General features: G+C 29.9%; 1 protein-coding gene and 1 long non-coding RNA gene across 6 annotated transcripts in view; both read right to left on the bottom strand.

Annotated features, from left to right (window-relative positions):
* The window catches only part of LOC143198891 (band 7 protein AGAP004871), a 165,740-nt gene that overhangs the window by 63,134 nt on the left and 83,568 nt on the right, over nt 1–19,038 (bottom strand). For 3 of the 5 annotated variants that reach the window (XM_076408503.1, XM_076408505.1, XM_076408506.1), the window contains one exon: nt 3,276–3,382. In XM_076408503.1, the coding sequence (XP_076264618.1) occupies nt 3,276–3,382 (107 nt within the window). The remainder of the gene's footprint in view (nt 1–3,275; nt 3,383–19,038) is intronic. The other 2 variants (XM_076408504.1, XM_076408507.1) reach the window with 1 other exon arrangement.
* LOC143198908 (uncharacterized) lies at nt 11,487–12,480 on the bottom strand. Its single transcript, XR_013006312.1, has 3 exons — nt 12,217–12,480; nt 12,052–12,160; nt 11,487–11,957 (listed from the first exon to the last, which is right to left on the bottom strand). It is a non-coding gene; the product is annotated as an uncharacterized LOC143198908 (long non-coding RNA).

Raw genomic sequence — 19,038 nt, 5'->3', positions numbered from 1 at the left:
ATTAAGCAGTAAGAGGACCATCCTATTGCGAAGGCAAGATTTATTTAAATTTATTTATTGTTAAAACCGGTCTCCTAGACCAACGTTAATTATTTTACTGCTAACAATTGCTATTACAATTTACCCACTAGAGATATATATGAGAAGATATAGACTCATATCATGATCATATGCATTACTTGTCACAAGAGGAAAAATATCCTTTTCACATTTACGAAATATATTATAAGAGATTCAATTTAAATTTTAATAAATTCAATTAACATAAAATCAGTAAAGCATAGAGCATCGACAAAGAAAGTATTGTTGAATAAATGGGTGTAAACGAAATAATTCTGATGACAATCTTACATTCTGGTATTATACGGTATTAGAGGTAACACTAAAGGTTTTTGTTTAGGATTTCTCTGTAAATTGGTAATAAAAATAATACGTATCACAGCTGGTTGTTAACTATAACTATCCAGAAAATTGAACAATTGGGGGAACATATATAATATACCATCGGGCATTAACAGTGCCGCGAAGAGCTTTGTATTGGTAAGCAACAGTCGCTGTAGTAAGTCGTCCAAGCACCTATCATAGTTTTTAAAGCATTATACAAGGTTCTACTCGTTTTTTATTAACATTTTATTTGTACTTGGACTTGGCATCCAAAGACATACTCAACTATTTATTGTGTGTGAAATATCCTTGTGTAGACTTCGTACCATTCAGTTTTAGTCGCCATATACGACAAAAAAATGCAAATAAAAACTATTAATTGTATTTTTTAATTTAAATTACTGTTTCGTTAAATTGTTAATTTAAAGTGAATTATAGATAAATATAGATAAATTAAGATAGAAACGACAAAAATACAACATATTGGTACATTTTTCTCTAAGCTGAAAGAATCTATAATAGCATATGATAATGTATATGGTATATAGTAAATCTACGCCCACGGCTAAAGGAATAGATAAAAAATAAATCCAATGAATATTGTTCTATTACAAAACAGCGATTATTAAATAAATTAATTATGGTAGAATTTCGACCACTAGATTACATTCAATAAAAAAACATTCATCCTTTATTGGGTGCTAGCAATTTTAGCGCCAAGTTTATGAGCTTTGTTACAATCGACGTATAATCTTTCCCCGTTTCGCTTGTCGTCGAAAAAATTAATCTAAACCTAACGCTATTGTTTAAACAGCCTCGCTGATAATAAATAACGCGATATTAAAGCAATTTTGAGAAATGGTCCCTTACCTCGTTTTTTATCGTTGTAAAAATATTGCCCAGATCAAATTTAATGTTCCCATTTTTACAGCGAACGAGACGAGAAAAACAACGGCCACCTAAGATAAAAATCCCCGATAATAAAATCAGGACGCGAAAAAAATGGAAATCCGAACAACTAAAGCGAGAAAAGGTAAAATCGAATGAAGTATTAAATGGGATAGTAATTGATGATCGATATCTAGGGAACTATACAGATTGACGTCTCGTAAGTAACGCAAAGGTACTTCATAAGGGTGTTTATCTAGATATGTTTCGATAAAACCTATTTTAACATCTCTCAGATGATTCGTAGTCATTTTAATATGACGTGGCAACAATATATTACAAGGTATTCAAATTTTCAGACATGGCACGTTACCATCCTCTTAAACTATCAGTCTATAACACTACGAACATAAAGGGAGACTATATTTGCGAGAAAATCTTGACTTGAAAGCCTACAAAGTCCAATTCTTACAGGAATTGAAACTAAAATTGAATGTCATTAAAACATAATTGCTCTTGATCCTGATTCTCACATAAACACGTTTTTTAGCCTAATGACTACGCCAATAATAAAAACTGTCACATTTTAAGTCAAGATAATCCAATATTTTCAGACAAACTGGCTAACCTTCCAGACTTTGGCTTCGTTGACTAACTTCGAAACAATCGACGCTCCAACCTTAATTCGTTTTCTGTTCTTCGTAAATTATATATTATACTATGTGACAATTTTTTTGGTCTATAACAATAAATAAAACGACTTTTTTTGAAATTTTACCTGCTGAACACAAAATATTAAATAAATTTAAACACATACGATTTTAAAGTTATGATAAATTAAAGTACTATAAATAAAAAAAGACAGTATAAAAATTTTAAATCATATTTATTTAATTATATTATTATTTTATTAAAAAAATAGTAATATATATTTACAAATAGACAATGAATCAAAACAGCTCAGGTTGAAGTGGTCAGTACAATAGATGTGTCATATGTTTTGAAAAAAAATGACGATATATTAACTTTTTCTCTTGTGAACAGCAGATTCCTCTTTCGTTACAAACCGGCAGTTCTACAAATCTGCTAACATTTTAGCATTCCATCTTCCTTGATATCGCTCTTCTATCTGTCTTATTGCTCGCCATACACCATTCCAAGATTAGGGGAGAAAATTGAAATGGAAATGCAAGAAATAGACTTTTTAAGACTTTTATACATGATCTTGACATAATTATTCATTCAACCAACCAAATTTAAAATTAAAGATTTATATGTAAGGTTTATTTACCACAAACAAAGTCAGTTCTTTTTGGTCAATCTTTAATTACATAGTGGTTTTTGATGTCTGTACTGTCCCACAAACACAGAAAACAACAATATATCGCGAAACCTCCCTGTAGTTCAAACAATATAGTGGCAACTTTTAAATCAGCAGAAACTTTCCAGTTGTATTCTTTGTATTTAATTAAATTTAAAATTAGCTTTTATGTATGTTCGTATTCATACGTTTCTTTTAAAACCACTGAATATGTAATAGGTATGGAACGATATCGGATGCCATTGTAGAGTAATATAGCTTTTAAACGTAAATAATATTCATCCTATTACTAAGAAACATGAAGTGTTAGACAACAATATGAATGAACAACATTTTTAAAAATTAGGCAGGGTATTCAAAACATGTATTTTATTTATGTTGGAAAAAATAAGTCACACACTCTTATTATTTGATAATGATTGAACCCGTTTTGATTTGTGTAGATATTAAAATACAATAATCAAATTTGGAGATGCTTTATTTCATTACAAATAAAAACATATAATTACTTTTCCAATAACAAAATTAAACAATTTAAATCTGATTTCGAACATTTACCTTCGCCAAAAAGCCTGACAGTAAAAACAAGCCCCAATTTAATTTAATTGCATTTAAAACATTTTTTATTAACGAAAACAATAACAAAGTAAAACAAAAACAAGAAGGAAAGGTATCAACTTACCTTAAAACAGACCAGCAAAGAGAACGGCATAGTCAAGATGACTAGCATCCATGACAAGACCGTTAAGATCTTGCCGCAGGTTTTATTCTCCTCAATTACTTGTTCTGCTGGAAAAGAAAACAATGATCTTTGTAATTAAGCTGTTTTTTTATATCTAACGAGGCAATAAGAATAAAAATAAAAAGGTTCGTTTTGGTTTTTTAGAAGGTATGCCCGGAAGGTATTTGAACAAAATGTTTTCCCCTTTAAATATAAAATCATCCCAAGACTTTTTATAACGGTATTTTGTAAAATTACATTTAGAGATGAAATATTATTTAAATCGACAAATAACTAAGATTACCAATTCAAAACTGCAAATGTAATTTACATTCAAGAGATAAGCTTACCCACTGAACTACAAACATCGATAAAATTCCAGTTTTACTGAATCTCTGACTATCGTCATAACAACTAGAAGAAATTATAATTTTACAAAGTTTATCGAGAAATTTTGAATATATGATTAGAACCTTTAGCAAAAAATAACATTCAATGTATTATAAACATGATTTAAATTGTTGACTAGAAAAAAATGAGAAGCGATTATAAACTCAAGATTTCATAATAAAAGTGAAAAACTTCGATGGAAAGACCGAATCGCAGAAAGAAAGATCAATGCTTCCATCTACCAGAGCATATCCAAATCCAATTATATTAATTTTTAGAGGGATCAACTAAAATTATTTAGAAGTCTACAACATCTATCTCTTATAAGAAACAACAATAGAGAATAGGTTAACGCAGCACAGCACAGCACAGCTCTCAAGATAATTGCTTATAAATATTAATGTTTCTACAAAAGATTAAGTAACCCATCTCTTTGCAATTTATGACACTGCTGTAAAAGCATAATGTATATATAATACAATTTTAAGTGCAACATTATCAATAAATGAAGGATGTGCTCTGATTATTGAATGAAAACTTATTGGAGAACTTAGTATATCTTAGTATATACTAAGTATATAGTAAGATATACGACTTAGTATATAGAACTTAGTTAACGTCAAAATCCTGCGCTGTAAGAAATAGTTGTAAGAAGAGTTAGATTTGGACCAATATAGATTCTAGATGGATAAACTATACAAAACCAATCCAATATATTAACTTGAAGTGGATTATGTACTTCAAGAAGTTTAGAATAAGAAGAAAATACATATATTTGAAGATATTATGAAGAAACATGATATTAAACTAAGACATGTATCGTAATTTACAGCAGTTTATACAAGAATAAGTACTAATATTGTAAATGAATACAAAATATTATTAAAATTATAAGGAAGTTAAAAAGAACTGTTATTAGAATTTTTATGTAAAATTTTTTTGTAAAATATTTGTTGTTTTGAAATAGTCGCACCCAAATAGTTCAAAATATTGTAAAAAATAACTGATTAGTCTTTAATAATTTTATATTACGTTAGTTTTAATAAAAAATTCTAGTTAATCAGTCTTTAGATCTACTTTTGCTGAAGAAAACCTAATGAGAAACTTGCATTGGAAATCCCAGCAAGGCATGTCGAGACTAAAAGCATTTAAAATATTATTCAGATAAGTCTATATATCCTTTAACATTAAACAGTCACCCATATCCAACAAAAAATAATAAACCTAAATAATTTAATATTGTAAAAAAAAATCAATGGAAAAGTTTACCAACTACTTGCTAATTAAGGTTAAATTAATATTCTTGCTTTAAACTATACCACTTCATTTTATCTTGAAAAAGTTTCATCTTCCAACGCTATAGTAAACTCTCACAAAGAAAACTAAATCTTATAATTATATAGCTATATTAAACGAGCTAGAGAAGAAAAAATATACTTCATTTCCTGTTGCTCCAAGCTAGTTGAGCACGCTTAAAAGTTTTACGTTATCCTGCGAATATTCCAAGGTAAAACTTGCGACGAGCCAGATGGGATGAGATAGAAGCAGATGAAATGTTGGAATATTAATATAACGTTGTGTTTTATGTGGCGTTTGTCCCCTTTCGTCTCAGGGGATAGTCGTAAATTTATTTTTAAAGATCCAGAGTCACACCGAGGACGGTTCGGATGATGGAGAAATAAATGGCAGAAAAATATGAAACGACTTGAATGGTCTATTATAAAGTTTAACATAAGCTGTGATGAATTGTAACAAGCAATAAACATTAAAAAATATTATTAGCAAGTCGTTTTTAATAGTACTAAATGTCTGCAATATTTTTCTTTTGGTTTATAATTATATATTTTAATTTAATTTTCCTTTTATTATGTTAAAATCTTAAATCAAATATAATCAATTAAATTTCATTTATAAAAAGTCTTCTCCGAGTTCGAAATACACTATAGTTCATCTAACTATGAGCGGAAGTTTTATTTTCTGTTCATAGATACGCTGCAACCTCGTCAATCTTCGAATGATATGTTTTCGTATCAATGAATGTATACGATTTTGCATGAATATATGGCCTGGTTGCGTGTTTCAAAGTAAATCTTTTAATTCCGTTTTAATTTGGAAAGATCCTTCTGTAATTTCTTGATGTAAATCTTGATTGCCTACATAGTAAGAAGCATTCACAGCACTTAGCGATGTCTAGTTTTAAAGAAGTTGAACATTATTTTATGCTTTAGTGCAATCTATAATATTTAAGTAGTTAATGTAGTACTAAATGTAGCCTAAATATTATTTTCCTCTTTACTTTCTAAAATTGTAAAATATACATATATACAATATGCTTTCACAGCAGTGTCATAAATTGCAAAGAGATGGGTTACTTAATCTTTTGTAGAAACATTGATATATTTAAGCAATAATATTGAGAGCCGTGCTGTGCTAGAGAGATAGATGTTGTAGACCTCTAAATAATTTTAGTTGATCTTTCTGAAAATTAATATAATCGGATTCGTATATGCTCTTGTAAATGGAGGCTCATTGGTTCTTCTTTCAGCTATTCAGACTTTCCATCGATGTTTAATTATGAAATCTTGAGTTTATAATGTCTTTTTCTTTTTTTATAATTTCTTTCTAGACAACACTTTAAGTCTTAAAATTTCTCGTTAAACTTAGTAAAATTATAAATATAATCTTCTAGTTGCTATGTCGTTTCGCTATAAGGGTTTAGGTTAATATTGTACTGATAGTCAGGGATTCAGTAAAACAGGAATTTTACTGATGTTTGTAGTCTAATGGGTAAGCTTATCTCTTGAATGTCAATTATATTTACAGTTTTCAATTAGTAATCTTAGTTATTTGTCTTTAGTTGTCGCTAGTCTATATATTTAGAATCAAAGCATTTTCCAACCATAAATATTTTTTCTCCCAAAATTAGGAGTATAATTGAATATTCTTCATTTATGAGTTTTATGTTTCAACCAACAGTAAGTTACTTCAATTCATATTTTTGTTTTGTAAATTTTATTTTAACCACTGTATTCCATTGATATATAAATCTGGTAACAGTATCACAAAAACAAATTTAAAATAAAAATAGTTTCTCGAGCTTTTGCCGTTTAGAAAAGATCAGTAACAAAATTCATAGCACTAAACAACAAGTAATCAATGTATGTTTTCATGATGACCTCTATTCTTATTTAATGAGATCTGTTGAATATTTCGATCAACCAGTTCACTATTAGTTAAAGTTACTGTATTGCTACGTTGTAAGAATAGGAAAATTAAATATCCTGTAGAATTTATATACATAAATTGCAAATAATAATTTTAAGAGAAATTAAACTGAAAAATAAAATAATTTTCACAACTATTTAGCTCATACGAATATTTTTGACAAACACAATACATTATTAATTATATTCAGTAAATAATGTAATATTCCTGAAATATATTACGTTTATTACAGATCCATTTTGTCACTTTTCGCCTTTATACCTTTTCGCCGCTTCGGCAAAGTAAAGGGAAAAAGGCAAAGGTACGAGGCAAAGGGTACATTAGAATATTAATATAGCGTAGTGTTTTATGTGCTTTTCTCCTGTTTGGCCCGCGGGTGTGCTGCTAAATGTATTTTTAAAGACATGCGGCTGCAGTGGGGACCGTCAAGCTCATGAGCAAACACGGCGCATTATTTATAACATGGGGTTTTTACATACACACCGATTTTTAAAGCAAACAAATACAATTTCATATTAATCGTATAAAATATCTGGGTAAACTTAATTTTTTCGGTTCAAACACATGTTTTTATATATTATTTATTCATTTCTGATATATTAATGAACAATCATGATATGTTTTTAATAAAATTACCTATATTATTTGACTTAATAGCTTTTACATTAAAAACTGACCTTTATTGGCGACGAGTGACTAGTTTTGTACTATCTATCTTTATCTTGCATATTTTCTAAAAACAACAATAGCCACTTTGTCTATTATCCTTGAAATAAAATTCTTTCCATGCTAACCTCTTATTAGACCCCAAGACAATATTGTGGCTGTCATATAGCATTCGATCCAATGGTCTTTTGAACATTTTTACCAAATCGTTGTTGTGATGAAGAAATGTTCATATTTATTGGACAATAGTTCGCTTCACTGTTAAATTGTAAGCACAATGCCTATCAATTTTCACCTCCGGCCATAATTTAAATTTGCAAAAATTAATTATCTGCGTCTAGTAGAGATAACAGTGCCCCCAGTATGCTATAAAAGTATCCTTGTATCAGAAATTATTTAAGAATTTGTAAATTTATTTCTGGTAAAAATGTGAAAGTTACCAGAAAACTTTTATGACATAATAGTGTGAGAGTGAAAATGAAATTGTCCTGTAATAACTTTTATATTTTGAATATTGTACTAGTAGTGATTAGAATAGTTTCCCACCCCAAACACTAATGTGCTTAATGGATCTAATGGTAGAACCTTGCCTTGTAATGCCTTGAAATATTGACAAACGAGTGTCATTCCAACAGTACATTACCTCTGCAGCATAATATAAATATAATAATAGTTCTTTTTCCAGTTTTCTATTTCATCTTATCATCTAATGATAAGAGATAAGTTACACTTCGTGCACTTACCCTAAATTAAGTATCAGTGAATATTTCAGAAATATCTACGAACATCATTCATAAAAAAAATTGAAACAACCTGAATAAAATTTTTAACTATTTAACAGCACACTTGATTCGCCATAATTTGCCCAACTACAATGTTACATTAATACATTATACAGCTTTATTTGATACCTCTGCGATGGTATTAAATGATCTTACATAGTTCACACTTTCACCTACATAGCTATTGGAAGCGTATAATGGAAGGTGGCTTTAGATCAGCGCATCAATTAATCTCCTTATTAAGCATAATAGGATGTTAATTAAACAACAGGCCTTTAAATAATAGATTTGCAACAGTCTATAGTATTGTACGAGTTGGAAACTTTCACTCAATTAAAAATATTTGCATATCATTGTTAATTTGTATAATAATTATTGCAATAATATTCAAAAATACTGATTATTGTAAAACAAAAACTACTAACATTATTACATGCAGTGTTAAATGAACAAAGTGAAGCTGAAACATAAACAGAAACGAAACAGAAATCAACAGACTATTACTTAATAATAGGACAATTGCTGCAAACAACCAAGAAAGGGAATTATAAAATTCCCCAACTTGATGATCGAATAAAATATATCCCAGACGTTTGGAAAATGACTAAAATTATAATGAGCAAAAAAAATTTAAAATCACCGAATGAGATAAAAGCCTGTAGCCTATATATATATATATATATATATATATATATATATATATATATATATATATATATATATATATATCTTACCCCTTTATTTATATGCCCACTTTTAGAGATTAAATATTAGATTAGATATTTAGAGGGAAAAACCTAATACATACAAACCAATTTGAAAAATCCTCTAAAGGTAAACGGATATGTTGAGTTATAGTCTTAGATGCAACACAAGCCTTCGGTAAGATGACAGCCTTTCATTTATAAACTATAGAAATTGTCACATAATATATGGCTCGGATTATAAGTTATATAATACCAGAATAGCTACAAATGTAGACGATACTGCGATTATAGATGCCAGTCTAGCTGAAAATTACAACAGACAAGTGAAGATATAAATAATTGGATCTGGAAAATAAAATTTGTATGTAAAATACCGCGTAGACCGCACAAGCACCAATAACAATATATAATAATTCCATATAGCAACCACGCAAACATTCGCTGCAATATAAATTGTCACTACATAATAAAGTTATATAATATAAGCAAGTAAAAAAAATTAAATCTCTATGGACGTAAGAAATTCAATTATGGGGGTGTTCTGTGAACGCTAATACAAATATAATATAAGATTTCCAGAACAATGTTGTGCTGAGAAGTATTACTGATCCACTCAGATATTACAGGACGTGTATTGACATCGAGACGTTTAGACACCGACTACCACTCAGAAAATGACGAGAATCGCAAGGAAACATAAAGAAAGACTCCCTTCTCATACCAATATCGAAGTATTGCAAGTCTTCACCAGGATAGATACAGACTCAAAAGGAACACACCATTTGATCTCGTGTACGATAGTACGGCGCATTTAATATAAAACCAGCAGTATTAATACATGAAGAAAAATAAAGCAAAAAAGAATATTGTCCTGTCCTGACGTCACAACAAATCATCGTACCTAAAATGATCCATAATATTTTAAATTTCTACAATTTCAATGTCCAAAGAATACTTGCATTTTGCATCTTTATATTTACAACTATCCATTAGGTAAAATATCACTAACACGAGATAATTTCAAAAACAATCACTATCAACATTTGTAAAACAAATTATATGAGTATCTCTATTTATTCTTCAAAAGGACAAAATCAATTAATCTTAATTTAGAATTTTTTAATAGTTAACATCTTGCCGAAAACGTTGCAACCCCATATTTTAATTAACGAAAGTAAAAGTTGGCGAGCAGAAGAGGGAGAAAGGATTGTAACGTGATATATTAGCATATTAATACAACGTGGTGTTTTATGTGCCTCCCCCTCCACTCTACTTTAGATGGAAGGCCGTAAATCTATTTTTAAAGCCGTGCAGCTCGGGCGTAGACTGCCAAGTTTATAAACAAATGGGTCCATTAGTACAGTGCAGAGAGAGGAAAATAGCATGTTGCACCAGTAATTTCGTAACTGTGTACAAACCAGCAAAATAAAATTATAAAACTCTTTATATATAAAACATACGTGTAGTTTTTGCACATTCTTCATCAATATTCCTGCCGCAGATTATAATTCGTTTTAGAATCAGACAGTATTTTCCTTCCCATTTTATTCTAGTTAAAAAGAGACACATTGCTGTCTGATTAGTTCGAAAACGGAAACGAAAGAGCCTGTCAAATTCGTCCGGTTGTCAGACATATGCAAAATTGTTGATAGCAATAGTGATAAAAGGTTATAACTCTAACCTAATAATAAACTATTGTGACTGTATCATCAGGGGTGTGCAACTACAATGGTAAGTAGTGGGGCAAAGTTTCGCTTAGTCCAATCATTGGCGGCGCTGACAACGCGAATTTGATTGGTTAGTTTAAAATAGTTATGTAGAAACCTGTAAGGAAAATACTTTGCTTTGATTGGTCTGCCATTTCGCCTGATTATTTTGTGACGTCACATTTATTGGCCAATAGTATTTAAATAAAAATCAAATTTAAATTTTAAAATTAATTTATTAAAATAAAATCCTATACAAATATACATAAGTGGAAATAATATAAACAAAAAGCAAAAAAAAAACAATTATGAACTCTATTCTAGGCAATATTAAAATATCTATAATTCTTCTATAAGGCCTTCCCATATATGTTTAGTGCCATCAATTTTATGGGATCTATTAGAGTTCTAACTTATCTTGATATATTGAAGGTAAACTTTAAATCCTTTCCTGTTGATATTACATTAACTTCATTAAACCAAAAATACAATCAAACCTCAGAATAACTTAAAATTTTGTCTTGAAAATCATTATGGATTGGACAGTCGAAACACTAAAAATGTATGTGTTTTTTAAAAATATTTAGATTTTAGAGTATTTAATCTGTGGAACTACTTAATATAGAATATAGACAAATATTGCATGTTGTCTCTTTTTCAGAAGTTTTGTTAAATAGCCTGAAATAAGACTAAAATACAATATTAGACTTTTGTTTTCCTCAGAGCAAAATTCTCTGGAACTGAAAATATAGACTCAACTGGTGATTTAACAACCTCAAGTGGTACTAGATCTCCCGTTAAAAAAGAATATAAGTTATCTAACATGTTCATCTTCTTCACAATTTTCTCCGGGAGAATGATGTGAAAAAATTGAAATGATGAGCCCTTTTAAAAATTTCTCGAACATACTAGGAGAAGGATGCTGTTTCTACCTCTATGACCTCTAATAGATCCAACAAAAATCTTTAAGCAACTTTGGTTAAGATTTGTTAAACAAATGTAGTTATTTGTAAATTTAGACAAAATAGATTTCTTTAAGTTAATAAATCCCCTAAAAGTAGCAATTAAATTTTTAATTGATGGCACCATAACAAATATTTTCTTAACAAGGCAATCAAATTTAAATATATAATTCCTCTACTATAAAATGATTGAACACTGATTGTTCTAAAAAGTTAAAGTATTGCAAATATTTTAGGGGTACTTTACAATTAAAAGTAGTATTTATTACTACTAATTATCCAGTTATATTAATTATTACCTTCTTGTAAGACTTCTTTATGTAGAGACATCACACTGACAACATACGCACAACTTGGTAGATTAATTGAATTTTATTACTACTAACATCTTCATAAGTTTTTGAATTTCTGTAAACAAACAATATATAAACAGACATGTAGTAGATAGATAATTTTATATGTACCTGATAAAACCAATGATGGATATGCATTTACCCAAATACCTGTTCGTGAAGGAAGGATAATTCTAAATTTTTCACTAATATGTCCATAACAAACACCATGACGTTGATATATTTGCATTGTGGTTTATCCAGGTAACTTACTACTATTTACTTGATCAACCCATTTTTGGAAAGGAGCGAGATCATTCTTTGGGAAACGATGTCTAATTTCCGTAGTAGAATTTTACCCCGGTACACTACATCTTTTACTACACTGACGTATTGTCATCAATTTTTATATTATTACCCCATAATAATTAATGTAAAACAGAAAATATCCACAACGTAAAACGAAAATTTCGTAATCTAAACAAAAACCATAACCTACAAACAACAAACATAAAAATGGACGCTAATAGAAAATGCTAATTTCACACAATTTGATCGACCAATCACATTTCATGTTAGTGGCGGCATTTTGAATTTAAACTGCCAATCACAATTTGCGATCGCAGCGCTACAGTTGATTGAACTAAACAAAACATTTCCCCAAGGTCGCCTATACCGTGAAATTTCTATTTTTTCTATGTGTATCATTAACTGTAGTTTTTAAATGTACTATAATGTTAAAATAAATTATATTTGATAACATTTTTGACCAATTATTTTATTTAGATTAGAATTTTCTTGTATGTCAAAGCCAAACTTAACTAAAACACAGAGTTGATGTGGCAACATTGTGACGTTTTGATTTCACAGATTTAAATAATGTATGTACGAAATAACTTTGAACAGACTATACGTATGTCACACTATATATCTCAGCAAATATTTTTTACATGTTAAAATATACCTTCGACGACTGGTTATTACATAATTTTTTATAAAAACAATTTTATATCTCTATATTTATTTTTTATAAAAACAATTTTATATCTCTATATTTACAAGCTTTTCATAGAGCAATGGTTGGTTATGTGTTTCTCAAGGAATATTTTTTATATTTTCTATGTCTGTTTATAATTATAGAGAAATTCGTTTTTATAATACCATTTTTGTATTATGTGTTTAAATGAAAAATCACAATATGAGAGTAATTTTTCAGGATGTGAAGGTTCAACTAAAATTAATTATTTTCCAAAGGATTGTGCTCTAGCCCAGAAACGGCTTTTAAAAGTAAATAATGAACTTCAGGAAACCTCTTATGATCTCTTACATGAAGATCTCCTACAGAAAGGTTCACTATTTGCATTTCACACCCACCACATGATTATAAAACCAAATGTGGAATATCAGTGGTTAACCAATTGCTCGTTAGTTCTAAGTTCTAAGCTCGTTAATAGTAATTCTTTCATAATAGATAATTGAATTAAAATCCACAATATGTATGTTTATTGGATGCTCTTGCTATTTTCTAGACACAGTAGGTAATATTTTAACTAATATGTATTATTTAAACATACTGTTGTCTACAATTAGCACATTAGCACATTTTATAACAGCTCAAGAAAAATTAATTCAAACATATATTAAGACTTTCCAATAATAAACTTGCATCATTATTTATAATATGTTGGACCCAACTGTGTACATAAAATAATTAAAAATACCTCAGTTTGTTTTAATTTTTAAAATCCCAAATGTCTTTTTTCTGTGCTATTATCGAAAAACTATGAAACACTATTTAAATCCATCATGTTTGAGAAATTAGTAAAATATAGTAATATAAATGAACTAATGAGTGATAAAATAATGATAATACGTGACTCATTGCTAATCTACGTACTTTGTATAGAATATATGAGAGTTTAATTTTGGGGGTGGTTATTCTTTGTCGGATTTTCCACTGTTGCCTAGAAAGACATTTATTTGTGACGTGACATTTCACCTTGACCATTGCGCCAACCAAGCCGGCTCTCCAACACCTTTAAAATACGTATTATCTTTCGACTATGAAGTGTCCTCAAAAAAACTAACCTACATAATATTGTTTATCGAACAAAAGAACCCCAAAATGATTATTCTGTTTATTATATTTAATCATAAATGGATGACTTGTGGTACAATTACGCTAATGTTAAATCGTCATCTATATTTCCATAACGAATTATACATCAAAAAATGGGAAAGATATTCGAGCAATTTATTCTAGCAAATGTAAATTGGCACATAAATATTTAAAATGAGAATCAGCATAGGAAATATATGGGGTAAATATTCGCAGGAAAATTGTACCTAAAACGTAATAAATTTTATCGCAAAGAATTCCTCGATAGTGTGTTTAAAATAATGTCACGTATGTCGCCTATATTTCTTCCACCTTTTTCCATCGAAACGATGTAGTTTATATTTCAAGGTTGAAACACACGTATTTGTTTACGTCGAATAATAATCCAGCAGTTTCAATGTCAAACAAATACTGGCCTTAATCGTACTGTTGGCTTTAACTATATACCCGATAAGCCAATTCATTGAATAGAGTTTAAGTCCAGGCTGTTTTTGTTTAGCAACTATGTGCTTCTTCCATCCAGCATCATCAGCTTGAGAAAGTTGACAGTTATTGAAATTCATTGGTGGATATGTTCTTCTCGCTGACTAAATATTACATTTGTAGATTTTGTTTCATTTGCTTTAATACACCATGTCTTCAACCAGAGTTGTATTTTATCAAAGTGAGTTTTGAGGATGCTGTTAACGTTAATGTCGTCTGTATATGCTGTCATAGTATTGATTTTTCATTTTCGACCCACTAAAATGTGTTAATTTTATACGAATAAATCTATTAGCTGATATTATTTGCTACTTAATAACTGCTTTGCCACTAACTAATTATAAATTTGCTACAAATTACTTTGACCCCCAACGACACTATACGTTTATTATTATACTCTGAGCCTCAATCCTATCGATTTTATCGAAAACCTTTCAATTACATTCCAATCCACTTTGAACTCTGGGACCTTAGTCAAGCGAATTTCATCTTAACTAACAGGTCAATTTAAAAGTCCCCGAACTACCATAGTAAAACACAGTTTTATGGCAAAATTATTTATAGTAGTTTTTTTTATTCAACATAATCCCCTTCAAGGGTGATACACTGATTATTGCGACCATCCAACTTTTCGATACGATTTTTGTCCGGCGATCACCTCTTCATTCGACAAAAATTTCTTCCCAGCGAGCATTCTTTCGAGATCTGAGAACAGAAAATAGTGGCCGGGGGCCAGATCTTGAAAATACGATGGATAAGGAAGCAATACGAAGCCAAAATCATAGATTTTTGCCATCGTTTTCACTGACTTGTGACGCGGTGCATTGTCTTGGTAAAGCAGCACTTTCTTTTTCTTCAAATGCGGCCAATTTTCGGCTATTTCGTCCATCAAACGGTCCAATAACGCTAAGTAATAGTCGCTGTTGATAATCTTTCGTTTTTCAAGATAGTCAATGAAGACTGTTGCATTTTCCTACGATTTGGAGCGGGTCTATCGTGTGCAGTCCACTCGAACGACTGTCGATTCGAATGCGGATTGAAATAATGAAGCCAAGTTCCATCCATTGTCCCACATCGATGCAAAAACTCGGGTTTATTACGCTTGATCATATTCAAACAGTGCTCCGAATAATCAACTCGTCGTTGTATTTGGTCAATAGTCAAAAGTTTCAATTGACGGTTATTCAAAATCATTTTGTGGATGTTATTAATGTTTTCATCGGTAACAACCTCTTTTGGGCGTTTACTACGCTCACCGTTCTCGGTGCTCATTTCGCCACGTCTAAACTTAGCATACCAATCCTTGATGGTTGATTTTCCTGGGGCAGTGTCCGTAAACTCGGCATCAGGCCAAGTTTTTGCTTCAACTGTATTTTTTCCCCTCAAAAAGTAATATTTTATCAACACGCAATATTCCTTTTTCTCCATTTTTCCACAATAACAAAAGTTGCTTCACTCAAAATGCTTTAATTCACAAACTAATCATCCGACAGCTGTCCAATATATACACGCATCTTTTGATAGTTAGGGCTTACTAAAGACATATGGATTTAATTCAAGTAGTGCCATCTATGTGTCAAGCCGGGGACTTTTCAATTGACCTGTTATATTATACTGGACTAATGTTCGATAATGACTAAGAATCGGGTAACTAATAGATTATTCAATAAGAGTTTCGCTTAATAAGACATCTAATGGAAGTCTAAGACATCTTATTAGGAAGGGTGGATAATATTTTGAATTTCATCAACAACATAGCATTTTCAAGCGTTTTTAAGGAATGTAGAAGGATTTTGCGTATCGCTTTGTTACTGTGGATACATTCAGGACTACTATTATGATGCGAGAAAAACTGAGAAAAACTATATGACTATGATCAAGAGAAACTAAATATTTAGAGTACAATAAATATCATAGGTGAAACAAGGTTCTAACACAAACTATTACAATACTGTGGACTAACCGTATATAAACAGACCTGCTTCACCAATTATTTAGGCTAAACATAACTTTCTCCTACACAGGCCAAGAAACACTGACGAAAACTATTGAATTATTGCGATATGCATCTATTCTCCAGACTCAGTACCCTCTGACCTTTTTGTTAAAAATTGTGACAAACAATAAAAAGGGCACTCTTACAATTCATACTCAAAAGGTATACTCAAAAGGATCATTGGTGTAAGAATTAAGTCATATATAAAAGTATGATATATATAAAATAATTTTAGTTTGTTGAGAAATAAACAGATTCAATAAACAATATGCAGCTGGATAATTTTATTTCCAAGTTTATATTTCGTTCGGACAAAACAAGTAAATTGTTTTTATTGCATTTTCCACGATATTATTTGTTTCCAAACCGTCCCTTGTTTGGATTTCATTTGGTTATTGGCAGGTCCACTTTGAACGAGTATTCGCATCAGTTTGATTTGATCGTGTTTAATTTTATACCGAAAAAATATTTCATTGATGAAAAGCTGCGTTTTGTCCATAATTTCCATTTCCATTTCCCCATTCCCATTATATTGAATTTAATACCATTTCAAAGTTTTTATAGAGCATATTAAATAAATGAAAATATGGACGACTATTTTTTCTTAACGGGCGGCTATAAAATAGGCCAGATAGTTTAGACAGTAAGTCAATAATTGTAAATGTAAAATCTAAGGGTTTATTGCTGTAATTGTTTTGTTTACATAATATTCAAATTTTTCCATACTGTACAAAAAAAAAACGAATTGTTCATCATGTTACTGCATCAACTGTTAGAATATTTTTGCCATTAAAACTGAAATATGTCCTACCATTCAAACAAAGAAGCATCCAATGCAAATTAATGCAAATCGAACTGAGGTTGAACAAGCAAAATTGAATATTACTCACACTCGGTGCCAGTTAATGTACCGTCCATTATTCATAAAGTAGCAATGATATAACTAAAAATAAAATTGTGAAATTGTATGTTACATAGGGCTTTTCAATAAGGACAGATCAAAACTGACAGTCTATGGCGCTCATGTTATTTTGTATGAAGGTCCTACATTAAACGGAGAATCTATATAGTATATCGGTATAAAAGAACTTACCCAGAATATCTCAAAAGTCCTGCCAACAGACATTTTGAAGATTAAGTTATCAAGAAAACCAAACAAGAACTTGGAGAATAGAAAGCTTTGCATTCAATAAGGCAAAATAACATGCCGACAGACAAAGGAAGTAAAACTAAACCTCTAATTATTCCAACCTACATACCTGGATCAGTACATCCAGATAAGGTATTTAGTTTTAAGGATTCTTCGCAAATAAGATTTCCAAGCTATAAGCTATATTTAATATTAAAATTTCCAATCGCTAGATTTAGCTGGCCCTTATTTTTTGTTGCACAATACCAATAAAATAATGTATTGAACAAGAATAGCCCTAGCAACATAATTCTAGTGTACCGGATTGTCACCGATAGAATTTTGTCAACTAAAACAATAACTAGAACAAGTATGTTCAGGTGTATAGTTCAGAAACATTATATCAAACATATTCTTTCTATGACTTCAGTATTTGTTAAATAAGGTGGTTAGTTTAAGGGATCTTATGCTGAAAACATTTTATTTCAATCTTATTACTTAGTTTTATTTGTCTATTAAGTATTTCTTAAATTATTACTGTATAAATTATGATGAACCGTTAAAAGATCCCTTATAATAGCAAAAAAAAATTTAATTTAAATCGAACCATCGTCTATGGTTATTTGAAAATTACCATCATATTTTCGCCTAGAGGTTGCATCTGCACTAAAAAAATGAATACCATTTAATTCAGCACAATTTTTGAACCCTAAGTAATTCCTATGGATGAAAATATTGATGAAAAAGAAACGTTATGTGACAAATACAGCTGGTAATGTAGGTCATCCTACCGAAGCGCATGTAATGTATTTAATAAACACAAGCTCCCTTTGATTTAAGTTTAAAAGCAATATTTACCACAAATAATATTTTGCTAAAATTTTACTTGATATTGTTTGGATAATACAAAAGCCATAACAAATTTTTATTTCTTTATAAATTTATCCGACGATACAAAATCTAACAATTTCTACGTCGGCTTTTGAAAATATTTCAAAATTGAAAACTAATCCCAATATATCGTATAATTTAAAACGTACAATGTTCATTTTTATTTTTTGTTAAAAATATTTTCGATATACCTAACATAACAGAACAATTTCTGATATAAAATTCGGAGATATTATTATGGAGATGAATCGAACAAAACAAACATTGCAATTTCAGTCAGAGTTTCACCTGAATTCATTTATTGCATACTTCTGTTTTACTTTTTTCCATTACGGG

Source organism: Rhynchophorus ferrugineus, unplaced genomic scaffold (genome assembly GCF_030347505.1).
Source record: "Rhynchophorus ferrugineus isolate W39M unplaced genomic scaffold, kcgeb_rfMv2 rfM6, whole genome shotgun sequence".
Lineage (NCBI taxonomy): Eukaryota > Metazoa > Arthropoda > Insecta > Coleoptera > Curculionidae > Rhynchophorus > Rhynchophorus ferrugineus.
Note: the sequence above shows the minus strand (reverse complement) of the source record. Positions and strands in the feature narration are given on the sequence as shown.